The sequence below is a fragment of the Mobula birostris genome, chromosome 25 (assembly GCF_030028105.1).
Source record: "Mobula birostris isolate sMobBir1 chromosome 25, sMobBir1.hap1, whole genome shotgun sequence".
Taxonomy (NCBI): domain Eukaryota; kingdom Metazoa; phylum Chordata; class Chondrichthyes; order Myliobatiformes; family Myliobatidae; genus Mobula; species Mobula birostris.
The window spans coordinates 20956086-20982188 of NC_092394.1; the positions used below are offsets into that span (position 1 = coordinate 20956086).

At 41.2% G+C, this 26103-nt stretch overlaps 1 protein-coding gene across 2 annotated transcripts in view; it reads left to right on the forward strand.

The window, feature by feature from the left end:
• ankrd13b (ankyrin repeat domain 13B) overlaps nt 1-26103 on the forward strand; it is a 463600-nt gene that overhangs the window by 298988 nt on the left and 138509 nt on the right. For both annotated transcript variants that reach the window (XM_072242851.1, XM_072242852.1), the window contains exon 2: nt 7317-7452. In XM_072242851.1, the coding sequence (XP_072098952.1) occupies nt 7317-7452 (136 nt within the window). The remainder of the gene's footprint in view (nt 1-7316; nt 7453-26103) is intronic.

Here is a 26103-nt window from a genome sequence, read left to right on the forward strand (position 1 = left end):
TACTGGAGGAATTCAGCACATCAGGCAGCATCTATGGAAATGAATAAACAGTTGACGTTTTGGCAAGACCCTTCCTCGGGCCTGCAGGAATTCATATTTCTGTAGATGCTGCCTGACCTGCTGAGTTCCTCCAGTATTTTGTGGGTGTTGCATACAGAACAAAGATTAGATTTATTCGTCACAAGTATATCAAAGCATACAGTGAAACATTAGAATTGCATCAATGACCAACGATGTGCTGGGGCAGCCCACACGAGTTGCCGTGCTTCTGGAGCCAACTAGCATTTGCTCACAACTTACTTACCCATACGTCTTTGGAATGTGGGAGGAAACTGGAGCATACAGAGGAAACTGAAGTTGTCACAGGGAGAACTTAATAACTGTTTACAGACAGCGGTGGGAATTGACCATCAATCGCTGATGCACGGAGAAAGTGCGCTGTAGGCAAACAGTAAGTGCAAGTCTATAACGAGGTGATTATGAAGTCAAGAGTTCATCTTTTTGTATAAGGGGATTGCTCAATCACCTTATAACAGCAGGACAGAAGTGTCCTTGAGCCTGGTGGCATGTGCTCAAGTTTTTGTATCTTCTGCTGTTGGGGGGCGGGGTGAGGAAGAAGAGAAAGTGTGCAGAGTCGGTAGGGTCTTCAATTTCGATTGGCTGTGGTACTGAGGCGGCAAGAAGTGTATACAGAATCCATGGAGGCTGGTTTCTGTGATGTGCTGAAGTATATCCGCAACTCCCTGTAGCTTCCTGCCGATACAGGCAGAGCAGTTGTCATACCAAGATGTGATACGTCTGGTTAGGATGTTTTCTATAGTGCATCAATAAAAAACTTGTGAGAGTCAACAGGTGCCCCCCCCCCAATACTTCTTTAGCCTCTTAAGGAAGCAGAGGTGCTGGTGAGCTTGTGACGTGGTGTCAATATGGTTGGCACTAGGGTCAGATTTTTGGTGATATAATCTCCTTGGAATTTGAAGCTTGGCCTCAGCACCATGTCTGTAAACAAGAATGTGTGCACCATCCCCTTTCTTGAAGTTAATGACCTGCTCTTTAACTGTGCTGATGTTGAGGGAAAGGTTATTGTCGTGACACCATGTCACTAGACTCTCTGTCTTCTTCCTGCACTCTAAATTGTTGTTCTTTCAAATTGGGCTCACAACTGTGGTGACATCTGCAAACTTGTAGATGGAGCTAGAGCAGAGACTGACCACACAGTCAAAGGCAGTTCATTAAAAAACATTCGCGGACAATGTTGCAAACTTTTCAAAGTGAAAATAATGAACTGTTCTTAGCTAGACTTTTCTGACCTAAACTTTAGAACTTAAACATAATCTGTTGGTGAATTAAAACAAAGTAGCTTGAAAGCAAGGTGGAAACAATCAAAAGATTATATGCTTCAAACAAAGTAAGTAAATCACAAGCACGAGAGATTTTGCAGAAATCAAAATATAGGCTGGTGGTCTAGTAAAGATACTATCCACAGGCAAATGAAACGCTTTGTATTCATGCCAAAGGGAAAAGGAAAATAGAAAACATTCACACAACTTCATAAAGCAATATTCTCTTTTAAAATGTAAGTGATCTTGCAATACTAACGCAGAATAATGTCCATAGCCACGACTCCCTTCAAGCATAGCTGGAGTCTCACAACCCATTGTGGTGTGACTGATACAGACGTTCACCCCCTTGTGGACTGTGTATTTAATTATTTGTTTAATTACTTATTGGGACACAGTGTGGATTGGCCTTTCTGGCCCTCTGAGCCACGCCATCCAGCAATGCCCTGATTTAATTCTAGACTAAATACGGGTCAATTTGCGATGACCAATTAACCCACCAAAGGGTTCGTCTTTGGACTGTGGGAGGAACCCAAAGAACCTGGAGGAAACCTGCGTGGTCACAGGAGAACATTACAGGCAGCAGCAGGAATTAAACTGGGGTCACTGGTACTGTATAGTGTTGTGCTAACCACTATGCTATGGGGGGAGAATAAAATATATGGAACTAATGTAAAAATAGAGTGAAATAGTATAGAAGAGAAGTTATGGGCTTTGACAAGGATTGAATCCAGAAGTTGTGTAGCACAGGACTCTGTGCTGTAGGGACTTATCTGAGGGGTGCATACTGAGACAAGCATCAACTGCTTGTCAATGAGGACACATTAGGTCTGCCCACAACTTGTTTGTCTTCCAATGCAAGGAGATGTCCAGTGCAGGTGAATGCAAAGAGCAGGAGCGTATGCTGAGTGAAGCACTGCAGCCTTTACACAGTCTCTATGGGGACGGATCACATTCTAGGTGTAACAAGAGTGCTATGGATGGTGGTGAACCCAAGTGCAGAGTAAGGTCTAGAATACACTCAGACACAGACTCGAAATAAGCAAGATGACACAAACAAAATCTCAAACACGAAATCTCAACAGTACTACTAGAAATGCAACTCCTACGATTGAGCACAGAGTGCTCAGCCCAAGGCCTTTAAGTACAGACTTGCCATGAAGGAATGTGGCAGGCAATAAATGGCAGCTTACCTTACTCCAGGGAATTGGTGCGCCAAAACTTGAATGCCTGCCGCTGCTCAGTCAGGACCATGTCCCTAGGGCCCTGCTGTGACTGGACACTGAACGACAGGGCGTGTGTAGCAACCTCTCAAATGCTTCATTGATGCAAAGTTTGAGGAGGAAACATGAGTGTGGAGGAATGCTTGTGCAAGGAACGTAGATGACAACATGACCCAACGATATTTACTGATAATATTATGAATAAAATTTGTTCTTGTTTAGAAAAAGTAATTCAGAAGAAATAGAGATTTAACACACACATAATAGATTTTTCACTTCCTCAGTTATGCATTTCTCCCTCTCTCCTTGTGTAAGTACAAAGGAAATCAAAACCCTATAACATCTTAAAACTCCCCCATATGTACACTTAAGATTTGTTCTGAAATAATATATTAATAACACTCCAGGTCAAACTCACAGGACACATTGAAGCAAAATCACATACACTTAGTGGAGACTTTTAAATATTAAGATGCTAAAACGAATGAATCCTATAAATTATTGAAAATGAAAGCTCATAAATTCAGTCACACTCATATCATGAAAATTCCCAGCAGCTTTCATTTTTTATTTTGCGTTTTAATTTCTGATCTGTGAGTTCTGATCATACAACCTATTTGCTATGAACTATCTGGTCTAGTCAAATCAAAGCAATCCCTCCCAGGAGTACCCTTCATTTAGACTCTTGCTTCCACTGAATTGTGGGATATATGTTAGACTTCACCCTTTCGGGCTTCCTAAAAATAAAGTGTTTAATTCTACTGACTGAAGCACTGCATTTTCAATCCTCACTGTAGACATCGGATGGGGCTTGTCTTGCTGATGTTGCCTCCTCCACCCCTCCCCTCATCACTGGCACTACTGTGTCATGGACTTTGTGTGTTCTAGTGTTCATAATCCCAGCTGGGCCCTGAGGCATGAAGAAAACCTTGTACAACTGGTCACCGCCAGGATTTTCAGAAGCTCTATAACTAACTGTATTTGGCAGTATTGCCCCTGAGACTTTAAGACAACTTGGATCATTTATAAAGGATCTCCCTCTTCTTGAAGCCTTGAAATTTTTATTAATATATTTTCCAAATACTACAATTTTTATGAATACTGCAGTATCTGTATGAACACTTACTTCCCAACTATACCCAGGTAGAGTCAATTTTGTTCACAGGTATCTCTCCATTCTAAAATCCCAAGGTTACAGAAGAATCGTGTGGGTTTCTCTCACTCAGCAACACACACAAATTCCTTGAAGAACTCAACAAGTCAGGCCGCATCTATGGAGGAGAATAAACAGTTGACATTTTGGACTGAAACTCTTCATCGTGGACTCGGAAGAAAGAGGGCATAAGCCAAAATAAGAAGGTGGGGATTGGTTGGGGGGTGGAATGGGGCAGGAGTGTGAACTGGCAGGTGAAACCAGGTAAGGGCGAAGGTGGGTGAGTGGGAGGAAGGGAATAGGTGGAAAAGGAAAAGGGCTGAAGAAGAGGAAGGGATCTAGTCGGAGAGAACAGTGGACCACAGAAGGAAGGGAAGGGGGAGGGGCACTAGAGGGAGATGATGAGAAGAAAAGGAACGAGAATGGGGAATAGAAAAAAAGAGAAGGGGAAGAGAAATTAGCAGCGTTATCAAAATCATTATTAATGCCATCAGTTTGGAGACTACCCAGGCAGAGAGTTCCTTTTATGTTCTCTCCTTTTGATCACATTTTCAGCCTGGCTTTTTCAATCACCTTGCATGCTTGAATGGCACCTGCAGCCAGTAAAAGCCATTGCATACTGCTGCTGCTTAACAGCTGCAGAACATTGATGACAGGCCCGCTTTGTAAACTCCCCAAATTTTTCCAGTTGTTTTTTGTATATCTGACAACTCACTAACTTCAGTAAAGTGCCTTTTAATTTGATCTCCTTGTCTTCTTTAATCTTCTTTTGATCTACTTCCTGAATATAATTTATCGTTGATATGAAGGTAATGTCTCCTTCGATGAGGCATTCCACCAATAACATTTATAAATAAACCTAAAGGGAATTGGTTTATTATTGTCATATGTACTGAAGTACAGTGAAAAGATTTTGTCTATGTGCCATCCATGCAGGCCATACTATACCTAAACATATTGAAGTAGTGCAAAACAGGGGGCAAAAAGCAGAATACAGAATATAGTGTTGTAGTTACAGGGAAAGTACAGTGCAGATAAACAAATGAGATCAGAAATTGTTTTTGAGCATATAAGAAGTCTGTTCAAGAGTGTTCAACAATGGAAAAGAAGCAAAGAAGTTGTCCTTCAACATGGTGGTACATGTTCTCAAGCTTCTTGTGTCATCTGCCCAGTGAAAGGGGTAGAAGAGGGAATGACCAAGGTGGCTGCTTTAATTATGCTGCCTGCTTTCCCAAGGCAGCGGGAGGTATAGACACTGTTAATGGACGAGGGGCTAGTTTGATTGATGCACTGGGCTACGTTCACAACTCTCTGCATTTTCTTCTGCTCCGTCACCCTTGGTTAATTTACCTCTCTATGCAGTTACAGTACTAATATTCAACATCCTAAAAGTTCCTCACAGAGATGTACAATCCTGCTTCTCACTCCACCACTATGGTTACCCTTCTCTGAGTTCAGATGTTGATCAAGTAGTCACCCCAACATCTGATCTTATTAGCAAGTTCTCTTGCCCCTTCTGGAATGCAGTCTTGATGTAAAAGTTCTTGATGACCAACAGCTAATGGCTTATATAAGCACTAAGCAACATACACAAAATGCTAAGGAAGGGTCTCGGCCCGAAACGTTGACTGTTTATTCATTTCCATAGATGCAGCCTGACCTGCTGAGCTCCCCCAGCAGTTTGTGTGTGTCACTTTGGGCTTCTAGCATCTGCAGAATTTCTCATGTTTTTGTATAAACACTTGTGAGTTTATTAAGTACACCACTGTACATTTAACATTGCCTTTGGCCCATGCAGCCTTTCAGATACAGGTGACTTCAGTCTGCTCCCTTTCCTATCTTCCCAGATAGTCCCTGAGCCTGGGTAAATGTTGTTTTCTGATTGCTTGGTTTTATCCCTCTGTGCCGAGACAAAGGCTGGGAAGTCCATGTCCATATGTGGTCCTTAACCAAGTCTTCTAGATTTCATTGGTTGGAGTGGTCAAAATACCATTCTCATTTGTAATGGCAGATGACCTTTAAACTCTAACCAGGTCAGTGCCTCATGATGGTATGGCCATTGTTTATCATTATCTTCCTTTCACAGGCACTTTGCTTTGTTACCAATAAAGGGTACAGTTGGTGATTACATTAAAAGGCGTCTAGATAATAATACTTCTGTCCCAGTTGCTTCCAATTGTTAATACAAGAGATTCTACAACTGCTGGAAATCTCGAGCAATACACAGTAAAATGCTGAGGAACTCAGAAAGTCAGGCAGCGTCTATGGAGGGGAATAAATAGTCAAAGTCTGGAGCCGAAACCCTTCATTCGCTTCATCGGCCAACTGTTTAGAAGCTGCCTGATCTTCTGAGTTCCTCCAGCATTTTGTGCATGTTGCTCTGCCAATTTTCTCTACTTATTCACAACCATTCCTGCTTCATTCTTTCTGCAAAAATGAACAATTGCTCATACCGTCCTGAAAACTTTAATGACCATACTCTAGGTTTGGTCTTTGTTCACGGTCTATCAAAGTAATAGACAGATGGCTGATTCCATTAATGGTTATAATGCAGAACAGGTACTTTAACAGGGAGCTTTTCACACTGCATTTCAGTTCTGCAGCATCTCCTCGGGTATTTACAGAACCAAAGTTAATTTTAGCACTAGCATCATTTGCATATGAGTATTGCAATTATTTCAAAGTTCAAAGTTAATTTAATCTTAAAATATGTATAAGTCACCATATACTACCCTGAGATTTATTTTCTTGTAGGCATTCAAAGTAGAACAAAGAATTACAATGGAACCAATGGAAAACTACATGCAGTGACTAACAAACAATCAATGTACAAAAGATGAAAAACTGGAAATACAAGAAACACTAAACAATAATAATAAATAGCAAATAGATAAATAAATAGATAGATAAAAACTGAAAACATGAGTTGTAGAATCCATGAAAGTAAGTCCATAGTTTGCAGAATCAGTTCAGTGGTCAGGTGAGTAAATTTATCCACGAAGGCTCAGGAGCCTGATAGTTGAAGGGTAATAGCTGTTCCTGAACTTTAATTTACTTTTCCAAGCCTTCTTATTATGCCTAACATTTATATTACCTTTTTCTCCCATCCATTGATGATCACTTCCCCACCCATTCACCTTCCCATCTTTTAACACCTTCAACCCACCCATTAACCCCGTATTTTGACCACAGCTGCTCATTTACTTGATTATCATCAGTCCCCCACCTTCTTCCTTTACTGCCATACCAATACTGGCCAAGTACATCTCTCTATCTGGTCACTTGCTTCCTGCTTGCCCTCCATCCCTCCATTATCCCAAGGTGCCATGCAGCCCAAACTTACTTCACTGGCAAATCACATTCTGCTCCGCTGGAAGATGTTGTGTGGAGTTTGTGTGAGGAGGATTGGTGATGCTTTTCACCACTGAACAAGCTGTCAACATATAACATGGCCATTTGGTGTGATTGCAAGACAGCTTCTTGAGAAAGGGAAAGTTCTTTTGAAACTGAGCCTGATGTAAATAGGATCTGTTCCTCTTTTCATGAGTTTAAGAAGAAAAATATAAAACGAAAATGCTGACCATTTTCTTCGATCGGCAGGTTGACACCGAACAGCTTGACCCACGAGGCCGAACTCCTTTGCATCTTGCTGTTACACTTGGATTCCTGGAGTGTACAAGAGTCTTGTTAAAGCATGGCGCAGATGTTAGTAAAGAGAATCATAATGGATGGACAGGTAACAGCTTGTTCTGAAATGGCAGAATTGAATAATATTTTAAAATGTTTTTTAATTGCTATTCAATTTTTTTATATATATAGAAATACTTGTCGTTTTCTCTTTATGGTCCTCTTAAATGTTGCTTATCTTCTGTGATTGGATAACATGTATGTTCTGTGACTAAATACATGTATAATATGTATTGGATAGCATGCTTAACTTCTCATGTATGTGTTGTGGCACTTTTTCCTCTACCAACAATCCTCTTCAGAAACTGAATACTAAACCCTACCCTGTACAATCTAATAATTTAATATTCAACATGACTGAAAATGGAAGAAAAATCTGAAAATATTCACAGGGTGGCAGACAACAGTTAGAAAAGATTGCTTGATTAGTGCATAATTATGTTATATTTATTGAAAAAAATCTTTCAGAAATAATAGTTCTTGGACTTGGAGAAGCTGTCACATCTGATGTTCTGTCACCTTCTGAGTTGTCTCGGTGGTAATCTAATGTCCACATGCACAAGGGAATCCTCATGTTAATGAAGCCTGGGGAAAAGTACACACTCAGCACAACAAATACTTTTTCGGGTTTTAATTTCTATCTGTTTTAGATGTTTAAGTGCCAGAAGAGGGTCGCGAAACAAAATGAACGAATTTACAACCAGTTCTTGCCATTACAGTCTCAGTTTAACTTTCGATCCACACCCTCGTGTAAGGACAGAATTTGGTTATACAGTATAAAAAATACCAGAACTAATACAGTACTAATACGGTAGTGGCAATCCTACTTGGATGGTGAGGAACTTTGTATGAGCTGTGCTACCCAGCGTCGACTCCTTCACTCGTGGAAATCTTTCCTTACCATGCCAAGCACACTCCGGGAGGAGCCCAATTCCAACGCCCCACCAGCGTCTTCAGCAGAAACAAAAATGGTCTCCCCGCTATCCCGCGTGTGCGTAATGACATCACCATCTCTCCTTAAAGGCACAGACAACTATTCTAACATTACCCAGATGGCTGCCTAAGTACACTTTTAACAATACTGAATAAGATCCGATGGTCACCTGGTTACATTAATGCCCCAAGTCGCAAAAGGTGCGGCAAGTTTCTGCACGGATTCTTTTACAGACCCTGATACAAGATCTTGACCCAAATTGTCGACAACTCCTTCCACTGCCCTCCCACCCCCACCCCCACTGATGCTGCTCAATTCACTGAGTTCCTTCAGCAGATGTTTTTTTTGCCCCAGATTCCACCATCTGTAGTTGCTTGTGTCTTCAAGTTCCTGTTCTTATCCAGTTATCTTCTTTCAATAATCAGCTCAAATTTAAGAAGATTAAAATCTCAGAAAGAAAAATAATATTTTTAATAGTCTTCCAGTCACAAACAAGAGAAGATTTGCAGATGCTGGAAGTCCAAGCAACACACGCAAAATGTCCTGCTCAAGGGTTTCAGCCCGAAATGTCGACTGTACTCTTTTCCATAGATGCCTAGCCTGCTGGGTTCCTCCAGCATTTTGTGTGTGTTGCTTTTTTTTAAATAGTCTTAATATATTCACATTCTAAAGAGACCACCAAATTGTTACCTATGGGAGGTAAAACACTATAATAGCAGTCATTTCTATGTTTTTTCTCAATGTTGTAATGTCTAAGAAATAGTGGATAAATAATTAATTTATTGAATTGGCAGGAAAACTAGTATTACTACAGCTCAAATTGACTGCTCTTATTTAGCATTTTAAAACACTCAACTAATCTTGTCAAGAGGCGACAAAAGCATTTGAATATTAAATATAATCTGGTCTTTGTTAAATCGACTACAACTAAATCCAATATTTATGACATAGAGGGGAAATTGCTGCTTAACTTTGAGGTGGTTAAAGTGAATGGGGAGTATGGACGCAACCTGCCCTCCCCAAAAATAAATGGTATAAAAACTTTGATAAATATGTTTCTAGAGATGTTTGAAGGATCCCTGTCCTTCTCCCAATGAAAAGAGGAAACAGGCCTGTTCCCCTGGTGCTCACCTTCCACCCACCCAGACTTTATATCCTATGGATTATCCTTTGCAGTTCCATCAGATCCAATGAGATCTCACCACCAGACACATATTCCTTGACAGCATTTCAAAGGAATCACTTCCTTTTCAACAGATGCTGCTTGGCCTGCTGCGTTCACCAGCAACTTTGATGTGTGTTGCTTGAATTTCCAGCATCTGCAGAATTCCTGTTGTTTTCCTTTTCAACTTCCTGATCAATCATTCCTCATCTTATAGCAACTTTCCATTCATCTTCAGAGCTATCAAAGCTAAAAGCAAGGCAGCATCTGTGTAGGGAAATGGACAATCAACATTTTGGGTTGAGATCTTGCATCAGGAGCATTTGACTGTCCCTTCCACAGATGCTGCCCAACTTGTTCGATTCTTCCTGCAAATTGTTTTAATTTTGCTCCAGATTTCAGCATCTACACTCTCTCCTGTGCGTTCATCTGTTCTTTCACATCGTCCATTTCTACCATCCATGGACCTATGCAGTCTTTCCAGTTGATTCACTTGCACCTCTTTCAGTGTGGTCTATTGCATGTGGTATTTACAATGTGCTCTATGATGCACTGAAGAAAACAAACAGATCTGGTGATCATTTTGTTGACCCCATTTGTCCAATCAGCAGGAATGACCGTGAGATTCTACCTGCCTGCCACTTTACTCCTTGCTATTTGCAACACGTAACACAGATTGAGCTTCTCATTGGTCGATTGGTTTTGATTTGTATGCCATCAGTGCAGATCATTTTATCAGATCTGTACATTGAGGTAGTAATACAAGGGAAAGGCAGTAACATAATGAAGTGCTTCAGAGAAAGTGCAGGCAGACAATAAGATGCAAGGCTATCTTGAAGTAGATTGTGAGGTCAAGAATCCATCTGATCATACAAGGAGACCAGTCAATAGCCAATATAACAAGCTGCCCCTGAGCCTGGTGGTATGTGCTTTCAAGCTTTTGTACAATGAGAGGGGTAAGAGGAGGGAATGTCTAGGGTGGGAGGGCAATTGCATTATGTTGGCTGCTTCAGGAGGCTATGGTGGGGATGCTGATTTCCATGATGTACTGCTCTGTGTCCAGAGTTTTGCAGTGACTTGTGGTTGTGGGCAGAGCAGTTGTCATACCAAGCTAGATGACCCTGGACTCATACGGCAGAATGAGGAGGTGAGAGACAGAAGCTACAGGGAGGTCATCATCATTATCATTAAGTGCCTTGTTGTATGACGTAGGTGATCATGGTCCCATGCCCATGATTGTTCTCAGCAAATTTTTCTACTTGGTGGTTCTTCTGGGCAGTGTCATTGCAAGACGGGTGACCCAAGCCGTTATCAATACTGTTCAGAGATTGTCGGCCTCTTGTCAGTGGTCGCATAACCGGGACCTGTGATATGCCCACACAACTATTCACCACCTACTCCATAGCTTTCCGTGACCCTGATCCGGGGCTGGGGGGCTAAGCAGGTGCTACACCTGGCCCAAGGGTGACCTGCAAACAAGCAGAGGGATGGAGTGCCTTACCCCTTCTTTGGTAGAGTCGTATCTCCACCCCACCATCTCAACAGAGAGGCAGTCAACACTAAATTGCGGGAGGCAGTTACCTAGGTGACTGGCAGGAGAAAGAAAGGGAAGAGGCAGCCAATGCAGAGTACTCTGGTGGCCGTTCCCCTAAATAATAGGTACCGCTTTTAATATTGTTGGGAGTGACGACCTACCCTGCAGCAACCAGGTCTCTGGCATTGATTCTGGCTATATGACTCAAAAGGGAAGAAAGGGAAGTGAGGAGAAGAGGAGTGCATTAATGATAGGGGATTCCATAGTTAGTGGAGCAGAAAGGAAATTCTCTGTGGACATGAAAGAGACACTGGATGCTATGTTGCCTCCCAGGTGGCAGAGTCAAGGATGGCTCAGAATGGGTCCACAGCATTTTAAAGTGTGAGAGTAAACAGCCAGAATTTGTGATACATATTGGAACCATTGACAGAGATAGGAAAAGGGAAGAGATCCTGAAGAGAGAATATGGGGAGCTGGGTAGGAAGCTAAAATGCAGGACCTCCAGATTAGTAATCTCTGGACTGCTACCTGTGCCATGTGCCTGTTAGGGTAAGAATAGGATGTCTAGCAGATGAATGCATGGCTAAGGATTTTGTACAGGGGGCAGGGTTTCAGATTTTTAGATCATTGGGATCTCTTCTGAGGAAAGTACTGTATGACCTGTACAACAAGGACAGAGTTAAGAAACTACAGGGATAAAAAGGCCCTGATGGGAGTCATATACAGGCCTCTAAACAATATCCAGGATGTGGGGTACGAGTTACAATGGGAGATTGAAAAGGCGTGTAAAAAGGGTATTGCTACATTAGTCATGTGGGATTTCAATATGCAGGTAGATTGGGAAAATCAGGTTGGTGCTAGTTCCCAAGAGAGGAAATTTGTAGAATACCTATGAGATGGCTTTTTAGAGCAGCTTGTGGTTGAACCCACTATGAGGAAGGACAATTTTGGATTGGGTGTTGTGTAATGAAATCCATTTGAATAGGGAGCTTAAGGTAAAGGAACCCTTAGGAGATGTTGTTCATAATATGCTAGAATTCACCCTGCAGTTTAAGAAGTAGAAGAACAAGTCAGATGTATCAGTATTACACTGTAGTAAGGGGACTTACAGAGACATGGCAGAAGAGCTGATCAAAGTTGATTGGAAGGGGACATTTGTAGGGGTGATGAAAATTTTGGAAGGCTCAAGATAGATGGATCCCAATGGTGAAGAAATATTCTGAAGAGAGGATGACACAACCATGACTAATAAAGGCAGCATAAAAACAAAAGTGAAAGCCTATAATACAGGTTGATTACCCCTTATTTGACAATCCAAACTCCAAAATCTGAAAGACATTGATAAGGTTCCCAGGCAGTGAGCCAGTTTTTGCACATCACAGACAGTTCTGAGTAGTGACCTCACATATGTAATGAACAGGAGTTAATGGAAAATAGAAAAATACCACATGAAGTGAAAAATGAAGATTGTGTAATGAAAAAATGAATTTGTCGGCATCAGAATCAACATATGCCATTTAACAGTATGCTGACCATGAAACAAGCAAAGATCTTTCACAATGAACTGAGAATTGAAGGTAATTGTGAATATTTAGCAGGCTAGTTGCAGAAATGTAAGAAAAGGCACAGCATTAAATTTTTTAAATGTCTCCTGATCTTGAAGCAGCAGAGAAATTCATTGATGAGTTTGCCATGATTGTTGCTGATGAAAATCTAACATCAGAACAGGTCTACAATGCTGATTGTTTTTATACATAGAAACATAGAAAACCTACAGCACAATACAGGCCCTTTGGCCCACAAAGCTGTGTTGAACATGTCCTTGCCTTGGAAATTAGCCAGGGTTACCCATAGCCCTCTATACCTTACATAAAACCTAAAAAAAAAACAAAATACAAATTCAGTGTATGGAAACCTTTTAATCAAAACACGGCATTATAGGTGGAGAGTAAAAGCCTGCTGCTGTTTGTTGCTGTTGAACAGCTGATTCAGGTATTCTCCTGATGCTTCTGTGCTGCCTTTGTTACCCTGTACACATTACATCTTCATTACATTAATGGTATATAATAATTTTTACTGTTAAGTACTTATGTGTGACGAAGACAAAGACTGCTTACCAGAAGCACATGAAGTGCCTTGTTAAAGTACTCAGCCCCCAAACCTTTGCTCACATAAATGAGTATTGCCATCAGGGATTTTGATCAATTTAACTGAGCATTTTTATTTGTGAAACACGTGTTTCTTATTTCACAGTAGAGCCCCAAAAAAAGGAAAAACCATAAAGCATGAAAAACTAAACATTCAAAAACTGTAATGTCAGTAGTTCAAAAGTATTCATCCCCCTTTGCTGAGTATTTAGTTGAACCACCTTTTGCAGCTATTTCAGCCAGGAGTCTTTTTTGATAGGTCTTTATCAGCTTTACACAAAGTAATGGAGAAAGATTTGCCCATTGCTCCTCGAAAAATTGCTCAAGCCGTCCCAGGTTAGTTGGAGAAAGGCAGTGGACAGTGATTTTGAGGTATTGCCAGAGATGTTCGATCGCGTTAAGGTCAAGACTTTGGCCCACTCGAAGACATCAATTTTCTTCATTTGAAGCCACTCCATGGTTGCTCTGGCAGTGTGCTTTGCATCATTGTCCTGTTGAAAGATTAGTTTCCTCCCAACTTTAAGCTTTCTGGCAGAGGCCAGCAGGTTTTTATCCAGGATCTCTCTGTATTTAGCAGCATTCACTTTTCTGTCAATCCTGACCAAATTTCCAGTTCCTGCTCCTAAAAATCATGCCCATAGCATGATGCTACCTCCATCATACTTTATAGTAGGGATGGTGTTACCAGGCTGAAGTGCACTATTAAATTTATGCCTCATGTACCACTTAGTGTTAAAGCTAAAAAGTTCCTCTTTAGTCTCATCTGACCACAAGACCTTCTTCCACATCTTTACTGTATCCTCTGAGACAGTGATTCCCAATGGGGGCAGTGCCGCCCCAAAAGGGGGTGATTACTTGTCCTCAGTGAGCGTTAGGAGAAGGAGAAGTTGTCAGGGGGGGGAGATGTTCAAGATTCTTGGAGTGGGCTGTAAAAGACACCCTAGCTTAAGGCATGAGACCTGACTGACCCCTAGTAGAGCAGGCGCTTCCAAAAAAAAGGATGAGGCACTGGAACACAGGAAGAACCACAGCTCTGCAGGCGGTGAGCACTCATCACAACACGTCTGAAACTCAGCAATCTCATCCAATCTTACCAATCAAATAGACATTATTAGGGATGCATAAATTAGCAGCCAGGGTGCCCAACAGTTCCCCTTGACTAGCGGCATGGAACGAGTTCATGCAATTTAACAGTTGGTAAGCCAAGTACACCCTCTCAACTTTCTCTATAGATCTACTGAAAACAGGTCACACAACTATGCCTTGCTAGCCGGAACCAAATGGTGAAATAGAGCCAATCAGTGAACCTGCCGACCCTGAGGATTCCCCTTAAGGTGTTCAAAGTGACCTTGGCTTCATATGTGCAGTCACGAACCACCTTTGGGGATTATGAGATCTTACGTGATTGATCACTCGGGCTAACTGGAATAGTATAAAGGTAGCTGAACACCAGCTCTATCCCGACTAACTTTCAGATTCCAATCTGACTCCTTGTCAACATAATTTTCACTGCTGTGATCATCTTCGTCTTCGCCTCATTGTTCCTTTGCGTGCCACTATCATTGTTCCATCTGTGTCAACTTGCTGCCATCGTTAGCATCCGACAGGCATTCCCATTTAGCCCCATTAATGAGGGATAAAATTGCATAGCATGATCTCTAAGAGTCTGAAGGCGGTGAAACCTAGAATTCTAATCCTGCTAAGAAACAGAAACTACAGAAAGTGCATCAATACGATGTTACATCCCTGGAGTATGGTTTTATTCCATTTCCATTAGATCAGTGATGTCCCATGCATCTTATTTGTAATACTGTACTGTCTAATGAAGCCATGAAGCCATTAAGGTTTCAGGAACACTTCCGTAAAAGACACCCTGACAAGGCTACTTATGGTATTACTCAGTTCCAGAAGATGAAAGAAGCACTTGAGAAGCATTGCACAGTTGAGTCATTTGTCAAGAAAGCTAAAAATGACCTTGATAGTAATCCCATTGCTTCTTATAACATTTCCAAAATGATAGCAAAGTGTGGAAAATCTCATGCAGTTGGTGAAAGATTAATAATACGTCTGAGCAATTAATCAATTCCTCTGAGTAATAACTCTGTAGCTCGTCATATTGATGAAATGAGTGAAGATATTGAGTATCAACTATGCACAGAGCTAGAAAAAATAGACGAGACAATGAGGCATTGCTAATGGTGTATTTACGGTTTATCAAAAATGGAAAAGCAACACACATAAATATTGCTGGTGAACGCAGCAGGCCAGGCAGCATCTATAAGAAGAGGTACAGTCGACATTTCGGGCCGAGAACCTTCGTCAGGGCTAACTGAAAGAGATTTGAAAGTGGGAGGGAGAGGGGGAGATCCAAAATGATAGGAGAAGACAGGAGGGGAAGGAATGGAGCTGAGAGCTGGAAAGTTGATTGGCAAAAAGTTGAATGAAAAAATTATCTTTTGTAAAAAGTTAAAGACTGGTATGAACAGAGAATCAACCTATGACGAGTTCAAAATATACATTGAGGGCAAAAGTATTCCAATTAGGAACATGACTTCTTGTGCAACAGATAGAGCGCCATATATGACAGGTCGCCATTCTGGTTTAGTGGCATGTATGAAAAAAGTAACTCCAAGTCTGTTTGCAATCCATTGTGCGAATCATCGTCAACATCTCACAGACAAAAACCTCAGCCAACGATTTTTTTCAAGCTTGACTCTTGTAATAGCAGCTATCAACAAAATTAAATTGCATCCATTAAGTTGGAGAATATTGTGCCAGTTATGCAAAGATAACGATGAAGAGTTTGAATGCTTGCTTCTTCAGACTGAGGTTCGTTGGCTGTCAAAAGGCTGCTGCTTAAAATGTTTCTTTGATCTTTTTGACACTGGTTGAATTTTTGCTCAAAGTCGACAACAGCTTGGGAAACAAGATTGAACTTCTATGTGGAGATGTGGCATACCTAGCCGATCTGTTTGCCAAAACGAACATTCTAAATATGAAACTGCAGGGTGAGAATTTCATTTATCCAGGTGAAAAGTGCTATTCCCACTTTTATCGGAAAATTGGAATTATATAAGCAAAACATTCGGAGAAGAATGTTCTCACAGTTTCCCTGCATGGAGAGTTTGGCACTCTCTTTCAATGACGGTGGTTTGCAAGAGTACTACTTACACCTGTAGTCGCTGGAGAAGGATTTTCGGAATCGATTCAAGGATTTGAACAACCTGGAAATTCCGGACTGGGTAATCAACCCATTTCTTTGTAAGGTGGAAGAACAGGAAGAGAGCGTGCAAGAAGAAAGTATTGAAATTCAGAATGATGAAGAAGCAAAATACTTTTCAAAAATGTTGGCTTTTGTGGTATATCGCTAGACTGCCATCTGAAGTTTCCTGGTCTATGGAGAAGAGCCAAATTGCTCTTCATTGCACTTCCATCTTCCTAGCTTATTGAAAGAGACTTCAGTGTAATGAATCACATACTCACAAAAAAAACAGAAACCCCTTGGATATTGTTACATGTTGCGACTTAAGGCTTTTGCTGTCACAACTTGAACCAGATATTTCAACTATTGCTAAAAACCATCAAGCTCAAGGATCACATTGATATCAAAGCTTCTGTACAACATAAAGGTACTGTGTAAGCTAGGTTTAAAGACAAATAAAAATTTAAGGCACAATCATTTTCTCATTTAGCATATGCTAGACATCTTTTTACACTGTGGAGTGCCAGAAAGTATTTTGTGCCTAAGAGGGGCATTGGCAAGTATGAAAGTGCTTTGGGGGGGGGGGGGCGTTGGGCTAAAAAAGGTTGGGAAACTCTGCTCTAAGAGATGCTTTGCAAAGTCTTCATGGGCAAGAATATGCTTTTTCTTAGCCAGGACTTCTTCCTTATCACTCTTCCATAAATACCCTTTTTGTACAAGGCCTTAGAGTTTGTGGAACCATGAACTTGATCTCCAGTTGCAACCACAGTTTTTGCAGTTTACTCAGAGTGACTGTTGGCATCACATTAGCCTCTCTTACAAGTGCCATTCTTCTCTGGCGACTAAGTTTGGAGGGGCAGCCTGACCTAGGCAGTATGGCTGTGGTTTCATACTTTATCCAGATTTCATGATGGACTGCTCTGAGCTCTGAGGCATGTTCAGTGCCTTTGAGATGGTCTTTGACCCTTCCCCAGAACTGTGCTTCTCTATTACTATTTCCCTGACTTGTCTTGAATTCTCTTTTGTCTTTATTTTGGTTTGGTCACTTGAAAATCTGCCATGCTGTTGGACCTTAGATAGAGAGGAGATACTTATTCAGTGATCCTCCTATATTCTACATTAACAAATTGGGTGAATTGGTGAGGTATATGCAGTATTGCACCTGAGGAATGTTAGCAAAAGGAATAATTAAAGAGTAAAAGAGAAATGAGAGTGGATATCGAACCGTTGGAAAATGATGTTGGAGAGGTAGTAATGGGTGACCAAGAAATGGCGGACAAACTTGATAAGTATTGTGCATCAATTTTCACTGTGGAAGCTATTAGCACTATGCCCGAAATTCAAGAGTGTCAGGGGCAGAAGCGACTGTTGTTGCTATCACTATGGAGGAGGTCTTGGAAAGCTGAAAGGTATGAAGGTAGATAAGTCACCTGTAAAATTTGGACTACACCCCATGGTTCTGAAAGAGGTAGCTGAAGAGATTGTGGAGGTATTAGTAATGATCTTTCAAGAATCACTAGGTTCTCGAATGGTTCTGGAGGATTGGAAAGTTGCAAATGTCACTCCACTCTTTAAGAAGGGAGGGAAGCCAAAGAAAGGAAATTATAGGCCAGTTAGCTTTACTTCAGTGATTGAAAAGATGTTGGAGTCCATTTTTAAGGATGAGGTTTCAAGGTATTTGGAGGCACATGATAAAGTAGGCCAAAATCAGCATGGCTCCCTTAAGGCAAAATCTTGCCTGACAAATCTGTTGGAATTCTTTGAGAAAATAACAAGCAGGATAGACAAAAGAAAGTCTGTTGATGTTGTTTGCTTGGATTTTCAGAAGGCCTTTGACAAGTTGCCACACATGAGGCTGCTTAACGAAATAAAAGCCAATTATAGGAAGGATACTAGCGTGGATAGAAAATTGGCTGACTGGAGAAGGCAAAGAGTGGGAATAAAGGGGGCCTTTTCTGGTTGGCTGCCAATGGTGTGATGTTCCACCAGGGTCAGTGTTGGCACTGTTTCTTTTCATGTTATACTGTATGTCAATGATTTGGATGATGGAATTGATGGGTTTTGGATAAGTTTGCAGATGCTACACAGATAGGTGGAAGTGCAGTTAGTGTTGTGGAAACAGGAAGCCTGCAGAAGGACTTAGATTATGCGAATGGGCAAAGAAGTAGCAGATGGAATATAGTGTAAGGATGTGTATGTTCATGCAGTTTGGTAGAAGGAATAAAGGCATAGAGTACTTTATAAATGGGGAGAAAATTCAGAAATCAGAGGTGCAAAGGGACTTGAAAGTCCTCTTGCAGGATTCTCTGAAGCTTGATGGAGGTTGAGTCAATGGTAAGAAAGGCAAATGCAATGTTAGCATTCATTTCAAGAGGACTGAAATATCAAAGCAAAGATGAAATGCTGAGGTTTTTTAGGCATCGGTCAGACATTGATCACTTGGAGTATTGTGAGCAGTTTTGGGGGCCTTACCTAAGAAAAGACATATTGGCATTTCTTCTACCAAAGTGCGTGATTATACCCTTCCTGAAGCTGTACACCATCTGCTACTTCTTTGCCCGTTCTCCGAATCAATCTGTCTTTCTGTAGGCTCTCTATTTTCTCAAAACTACCTGCCCCTCCACATATCTTTGTATCGAATGCAAACTTTGCAACAAAGCCATCAATTCTGTTATCCAAGTCATTGACATATAACGTTAAAAAAAGCAGTTCCAACTCAGACCCCTGTGGAGCACCACTAGTCACAGGCAGCCAACTAACAAAGGTTCCCTTTATTCCCACTCTTTGCCTCCTGCCAAGCAGCCACTGCTTTATCCATGCTAGAATTTTTCCTGTAAAACCATGTGCTCTGAACTTGTTAATTAGCATTATATGTGGGACCTTGTCAAAAGCATTCTGAAAATCCAAGTTTACCACATCCACTTATTCTCCTTTGTCGATCCTGCTTGTTATTTCTTCAAATAATTCCAACAGATTAGTCGGGCAAGATTTTCCCTTAAGGAAACCATGTTAAATATGGCTTACTTTATCAAGTGACTCCAAATACCCCAAGACCTTATCCTTAATAATCGACTCCAACATCTTCCCAACCATTGAGTTCAGACTATCTACCTTCGGACCTTTCACTTCCCTAAGAAACTTCTCTGAAGTTACGGTAACTTCACACACCTCTGGCCCCTGATTTTCTTGAAATTCCACCATACTGCAAGTGTCTTCCACAGTTAAGATTAATGAAAAATACCTATTCAGTTCATCTGCCATTTCATTGTCTCCCATTATTAGCTCTCCAGCATAATTCACCAGTAGTCTAATATTCATTCTCACCTCTCTTTTACACTTTATGTATCTGAAGAAACTCTTGGTATCCTCTTTAATATTATTGGCTAGTTTACTTTTCTATTCCACTTTTCCTTCTTAATGACTTTTTGGTTGCCTTCTGTTGGTTCTTAAAAGCTTCCCAGTGCTGTAACTTCCCAGAAATCTTTACTCTGTTATATGCCCTCTCTTTGGCTTTTATGTTGGCTTTAACTTCTCTTGTTAGTCATGTTTGTATCATTTTGCCTTTATAATACTACTTCTTCTTTGGGATGGATATATCCTGTGCCTTTTGAATTGCTTCCGGAAATTCCAGCCATTGCTGCTCTGTCGTCATCCCTGCCAGTGTTCTTTTCCAATCAATTCCTGGCCAACTCCTCTCTGTAATTTCCTTTACTCCACTGTAATACTGATACACCTGACTTTAGCTCCTCCTTCTCAAATTTCAGAGTGAATTTGATCATATTATGATCATTGGCCCCTTAGGGTTCTTTTCCCTTAAGCTTTCCAACCAATTGCACAACACACAGTACGGAATAGCTACTGGGCTGAATCATGAGCTGCTTTAAAAAGCCATCTCATTTGCATTCTAGAAATTCTTTCGCATGGGCTTCAGCCAGCACCAACCTAATTTTCCCAATGTACAGCACCCGCATATTGAAATCCCTCATGAGCATTGTAACATTGCTCTTTTGGCATGCATTTTCTCTCTCCCATTATAATTTATAGACCACATACTTACTACTTTTGGGGGGTCTGTACATAACTCCCATCAGTGTCCTTTTACCCTTGCAGTACCTTAGCTCTACCCACAATGAATCAATGCCTTCCAACCTTATGCACCTCTTTCGAATGATTTGATTTCATTTTTTACCGACAGAGCCATGCCACCCCCTCTACCTACCTGTTTGTTCTTTTGATACAGTGCATAACCTTGGACGTTTAGCTCCCAGCTATAGTCTGCTTTCAGTCATGATTTAGTGATGTCCACATCATCATACATGCTGATCTGTAACAGTGCTACAAGTTCATTTCCCTTATTTCCTTAATAGGTCAAAGTCAGCATGGTTTCCTTAAGGGAAAATCTTGCTTGATAAACCTGTTGGACTTCTTTGAGGAGATGACAAGTGAGATAGATGAAGGGGATGCAGTGGATGTTGTATATTTGGACTTTCAGAAGGCCTTTGATAAGGTGCCACACATGAGGCTGCTTACCAAATTAAGAGCTCATGTTATTATAGGAAAGTTACTGGCATGGTTAGAGCATTGGCAGCAAGTGGGAATAAAAGGATCTGTATCTGATTGGCTGCCAGTGACTACTGGTGATCCACAGGGGCCGGTGTTGGGACTGCTTCTTTTTATGCTGTATATCAGTAATTTAAATGACGGAATAGATGGCTTTGCTGCCAAGTTTGCAGATGATATGAAGATTGGTGGAGGTGCAGATAGTGTTGAGGAAACAGGTAGACTGCAGATAAGGAGAATGGGGCAAATGAGTGGCAAATGAAACACAATGTTGGAAAGTGCATTGTCATGCACTTTGGTAGTAGAAATAAGTGTGTAGACGATTTTCTAAATGGGGAGAAAATCCAAAAATCTGAGATGCAAAGGACTTGGAAGTCCTTGAGCAGAACACCCCAAAGGTTAACTTGCAGGTTGAGTCGGTGGTGCGGAAGGCAAATGCAATGTTAGCGTTCATCTCTAGAGGTCTTGAATACAAAAGCAGGGATGTGATGCTGAGGCTTTATAAGGCACTGGTGAGGCCTCACCTTGAGCATTGTGAAACGTTTTCTGCTCCTCATCTAAGAAAAGTTGTGCTGGCGTTGGAGAGGGCCCAGATGCAGATATCAAGGATGATTCTGGAATGAAAGGGTTATCATACAAGGAACATTTGATAGCTCTGGGTCTGTACTCACGGGAATTTAGAGGGATGAGGGGGGATTTCATTGAAACATTTCGAATGTTGAAAGACCTAGTCAGAGTATATGTGGAAAGGGACTAGGACAAGAAGGCACAGCCTCAGAATAGAGGGGCATCCATTTAAAACAGAGATGCTGAGAAATTTATTTCACCAGAGGGTGGTGAATTTGTTACCACAGGCAGCTGTAGAGGCCAGGTTGTTGTGTGTATTTTGTGTATTTAAGGCAGAGACTGATAGGTTCTTGATCAGATTTTGGGGAGAAAGCTGGAGAATGGGGCTGAGGAGGGAAAAAAGGATCAGCTATGATTGAATGGCAGAGCAGACTCGATGGGCCAAATGGCCTAATTTTGCTCCTATTTCTTATGGTCATATATGAAGGGTCTTGGCCTGAAATGTCGATTGCTTATTTCTTTTCTACTGAGTTCCTCCAGCACTTTGTGTGTGTTGCTCTGGATTTCCAGCACCTGCAGCATCTCTTGTGCCAAAGAATATCCATGTAGCCTAAACCAGCTATCACTCTTGGACACATTTTGCATTCCTTATCAACTCAGCCACAGACATTATTTAAAAGTGTTGAAACTTCAAACAGTTATTTAATAGCATCAGTTGTTTTTCACTTGCATCTGCAATCAGATGGACACATACTGGGAAGGATTCCATTGGGATTTCTTTAAGATCTGTCCTCCAAAATATAAATATTGTTTTTATCATCAAACTTGTGCCTCACAATTGGAAGTGTGAAGTTGCAAACTAACAAGTTTTCAAGCTTAAAAAATAGATGAAGAAAGTCCTTAAGCTGTTCCAATTTATCTATTTATTTATTTATTGAGATATGGTGCAGAATAAATCTTTCTGGCCCTTTAACCTGCTCTGTCCAACAACCCCCATTTTAACCCTAGCCTAATTACGAGACTCAGCAGGTCAGGCAGCAACTATAGAGAGGGATAAGCAGTTGATGTTTTGAGCTGAGACCCTTCATCAGGATTGGGGGAAGAAGCGAGAATCAGAGGGGTAGGAGTACAAGCTGAGCGAGGCTGTGTGAGCACATGGTCAAAGGGTCAGAGAGCAGCAGAGATCACAGAGGGAGAGCAGTGAGCGAGGGTCTCACTGAACTCCAGTGGAAGTGAAGATTTGAACTTCTTCAGGGTAAGCATCCCTTGAAGACACTTTGCAGCAGAGCCACGAGTCATTAACACAGGAGATTCCACAGTTCCTGGAAATCTAGAGGAATGCATACAAAATACTAGTACAGCGCTCAGCAGGTCCCACAGTACCCATGAAAGGAATAAAGAGCTGGCATTTTGGGCTGCGACAGGACTGGAAGGGAGAAGAAGCCAAAATAAGAAGGTGGGTGGAGGTGAAGAAGTACCAGCTGAATGAGTCTGGGTGGGCACATGTTCCAGTCATTGGAGATCAGAGATCAGAGAGCGGGAGCAGTGAGGAAGAGTTTCTCGGAATACAGTCAATATAGAGGAAACCTGTTCCGCATTGTCATTTGAATTAGAGATAACAGCCCAAAGACCTACATTACTCTTTCTTCCAAAGCAAGGTGGCACAGGCAGCAATGGCAAACTGATGGGGTACAAACATGTGGCATATGCTTACCCAACAGAGGGCACAGTGCTCACCCTACTGGAGTGACCTTTAGTGAGTCAGTAATCGTCCATATAAAACAATCAAATGCAATGCAACTTCCTACAACCCACTCTCCCTCATCCCAGATCCCTTGATTTCCAAGCTGTGTTGGTAAGCACATGCATAAGAGTCAAGACTGATCTCTGGGAAAAGAATGGGAAGCGTGGAATGCAGAATGCTCTTTGGGCAACACTAGAAAACAATCTGGGAATTTTACAGTTACCCCTAGGTCAAGTCTAGAAAAGCCTGGTTGGGTCATTTAATTTCTGTGAAGACCTCCATGTCACTGGCACAGCAGTCGTTGTGCTGCTCTGAAGTTGCAGAATACTCTATGTCTGTCCTTACTGCTGCTTCTCTTGGACTGTTCCTCACTGTGGTTCTTTTGGCAGAACTTTTTCTTGAAAATCTTAAGTGGATATTGTTATACTGAAAGCCCTTCTTCTACTCCACACTAGCTCTGCCCAGGCTGAACTCCTGGAATGCTCCTGAGAGGCTTAAGGCACCTTCTGAAACAGGCATACTGTCCCCTTTAAAAAATGCAGAAAGCATTAAGCCCTCTGCACAGTTGTAGCAATAGCCAGCAGAAATCATACTTGCAGTATGTAAACATTCTTTTAAAACTTGCCAGAAATGTGTTCATGCTCAGAGTTAAAAGTTTCAAGTAAATTTATTATCATCTTATGTGCATGCCATCACTCACTACCTTGAGATTCATTTTCTTGCAGGCATTTACAGGAAAATAAAGAACTACCATAGAATTTATGAAAAACTATATATAAACTAAGACTGACAAACAACCAATGTGCAGAAGGAGAAAAATCATGCGAATAATAAATAGAAACATGTATGATAAATAAATGAAGGAATGAATAAATAGATAAATAAGTAAATAAGGAAAAAAAAAGAAAGAAGACAACTTGAGTTGCAGAATCTTTGAAAGTGAGTCTGTAGGTTGTGGAGTCAGTTGTCTGTTCAATGCAGTGTTGAGCTGAGTGATGTTATCCATACTGGTTCAGGAGCCTGATGGTTGTAGGATGATAACTTTTCAATAACCTGGTGGTGTGGGAAATACGCATCTTTTGCTTCCTGCCCAGTGGTTGTAGCAAGAAGGGAGCATGGACTGGATGGTGGGGGTCCTTCACGATGGATGCTGCTTTCTTGTGGCAATGCGTCTTGTAAATGTGCTAGCTATGCAAGTTTAAAAGAAGGCTTCAAGTGAACCATTGGGCTTTACTTTGGAGGAGATACCATCGAATGTGCAAATTGGCTGTAATAAACTGTTTACCTTACATGGAGCCTGCGTCTGACTACCCTGCATGGTATTCATTAGTGGGATATTTTCTAATGACCCTATCAATCTGATAGTTGACATGTCCCCCACCAGGAGCAAATGTGGCCTCTGCAGCACCCAGACTGGGTGCTGGAGCTGAACCTTGTGATCCTCTTTTGCTAGCACTTCTTTATCTGTTGCTCCTTTCTGTGTCTTGTGGTGCATTGGGCAGCAATCTTGCCATTTCTTTAGCTTTTTTGTCCGTTTTTTATGAGGCTGAGTTGCTGGCTTGACATTCAACCCAGTACAGCTAGAAAACATGCAAGGAACGGGCCAGATTCGAACCCAGGACCACTCGCCTCGAAGTCCGGTCCGGATGCCACTACATCACTGGCTGGCTAGTTCTTCTTTATACGTGATGGTAACTGCTGAATCCAATAATGCTGTATAAGCAAAGTGCAAACAAATAGTAATTTAAATCTCTCAGTATTCAGGATTTTACTGCAAATTGAAAATTTCATGGTGTGGAATAAATTTCTTAATTTTGAGCCTTTGGATAAATATAGTAAGAACCTTGTAATTTATCATTCTTGGATCATTAGAAAGACTAATGCTTCTTTAGCATATATAAATGAGGTTCATAAGACAACTGGAGATTAATATGTAATAACTTGTTAGATTTATAATACTTTTCTCATTTTCAAATGGTTAATCAAAGTCTTCTGTTTAATTGTGTGTTTCAGCAGAAGGTTCTAATTCCAGTATGAATCATTAAGATATCTACAAGACTAGTGCAGGACCATATGTGGACCCTGGTCAGTACCATGCAGAGGACCTACATATGAGTAAATAAACAACTCCTCTATTGCTCAGCAACAAATTACAGAGCAAACTGTCAATAATGACCACCTTTGGGGCTCATTTTGTTTTAAGACTGAAGCAATTATACATAGCCGGCACAGTCAGGGTGAACAGAACAGTGAATTCTTATGTTCATCCACATTGTGGAAGCCGAGGCAAAGGATGTGAGTGTGTGTAGGAGGATTGAGTGAAGCGGATCTGCTTCTGCTGTCGTCCTTCTGTGAATCAAATAAAGGCATGTAATTATGATATATTTATTGCACATTTGTGGCAAAGTGCACATGTGTTCATGACACAATTAGATTGGAAAGGCTGACAATTCCTTGGAGGTTCCCTCCTTCAGCAGCTCACCAATTAATTGGGCAGTTCCCTTGATTATCTTCATGGGAGGGTTTACAAGATATTCAGCAGGGAAAGGCATACAGTCCAGTTTGATTTTGTCGTCACTGAATGTCCATGTATGAGTGGAACTCACTGAGCATCACTTAAAATGGTAGAGCACAGAAACTGGTCCTTCGGCCCACTGTGCCGATGCCAACCATCATGCTAATCTTTACTAAATCCTCCTTGCTGCATTAATTATATTTTCCTCTATGCTTCATTTATTCAATTACCAGTCCAGAGGCCTCTTAAATGTTAGTATTGTTCCTGCCTCCACCACCTCCTCTGGCAGTTCATTTCAAATACCAACTTCTCTGAAATATTTACTTCAAAATCCT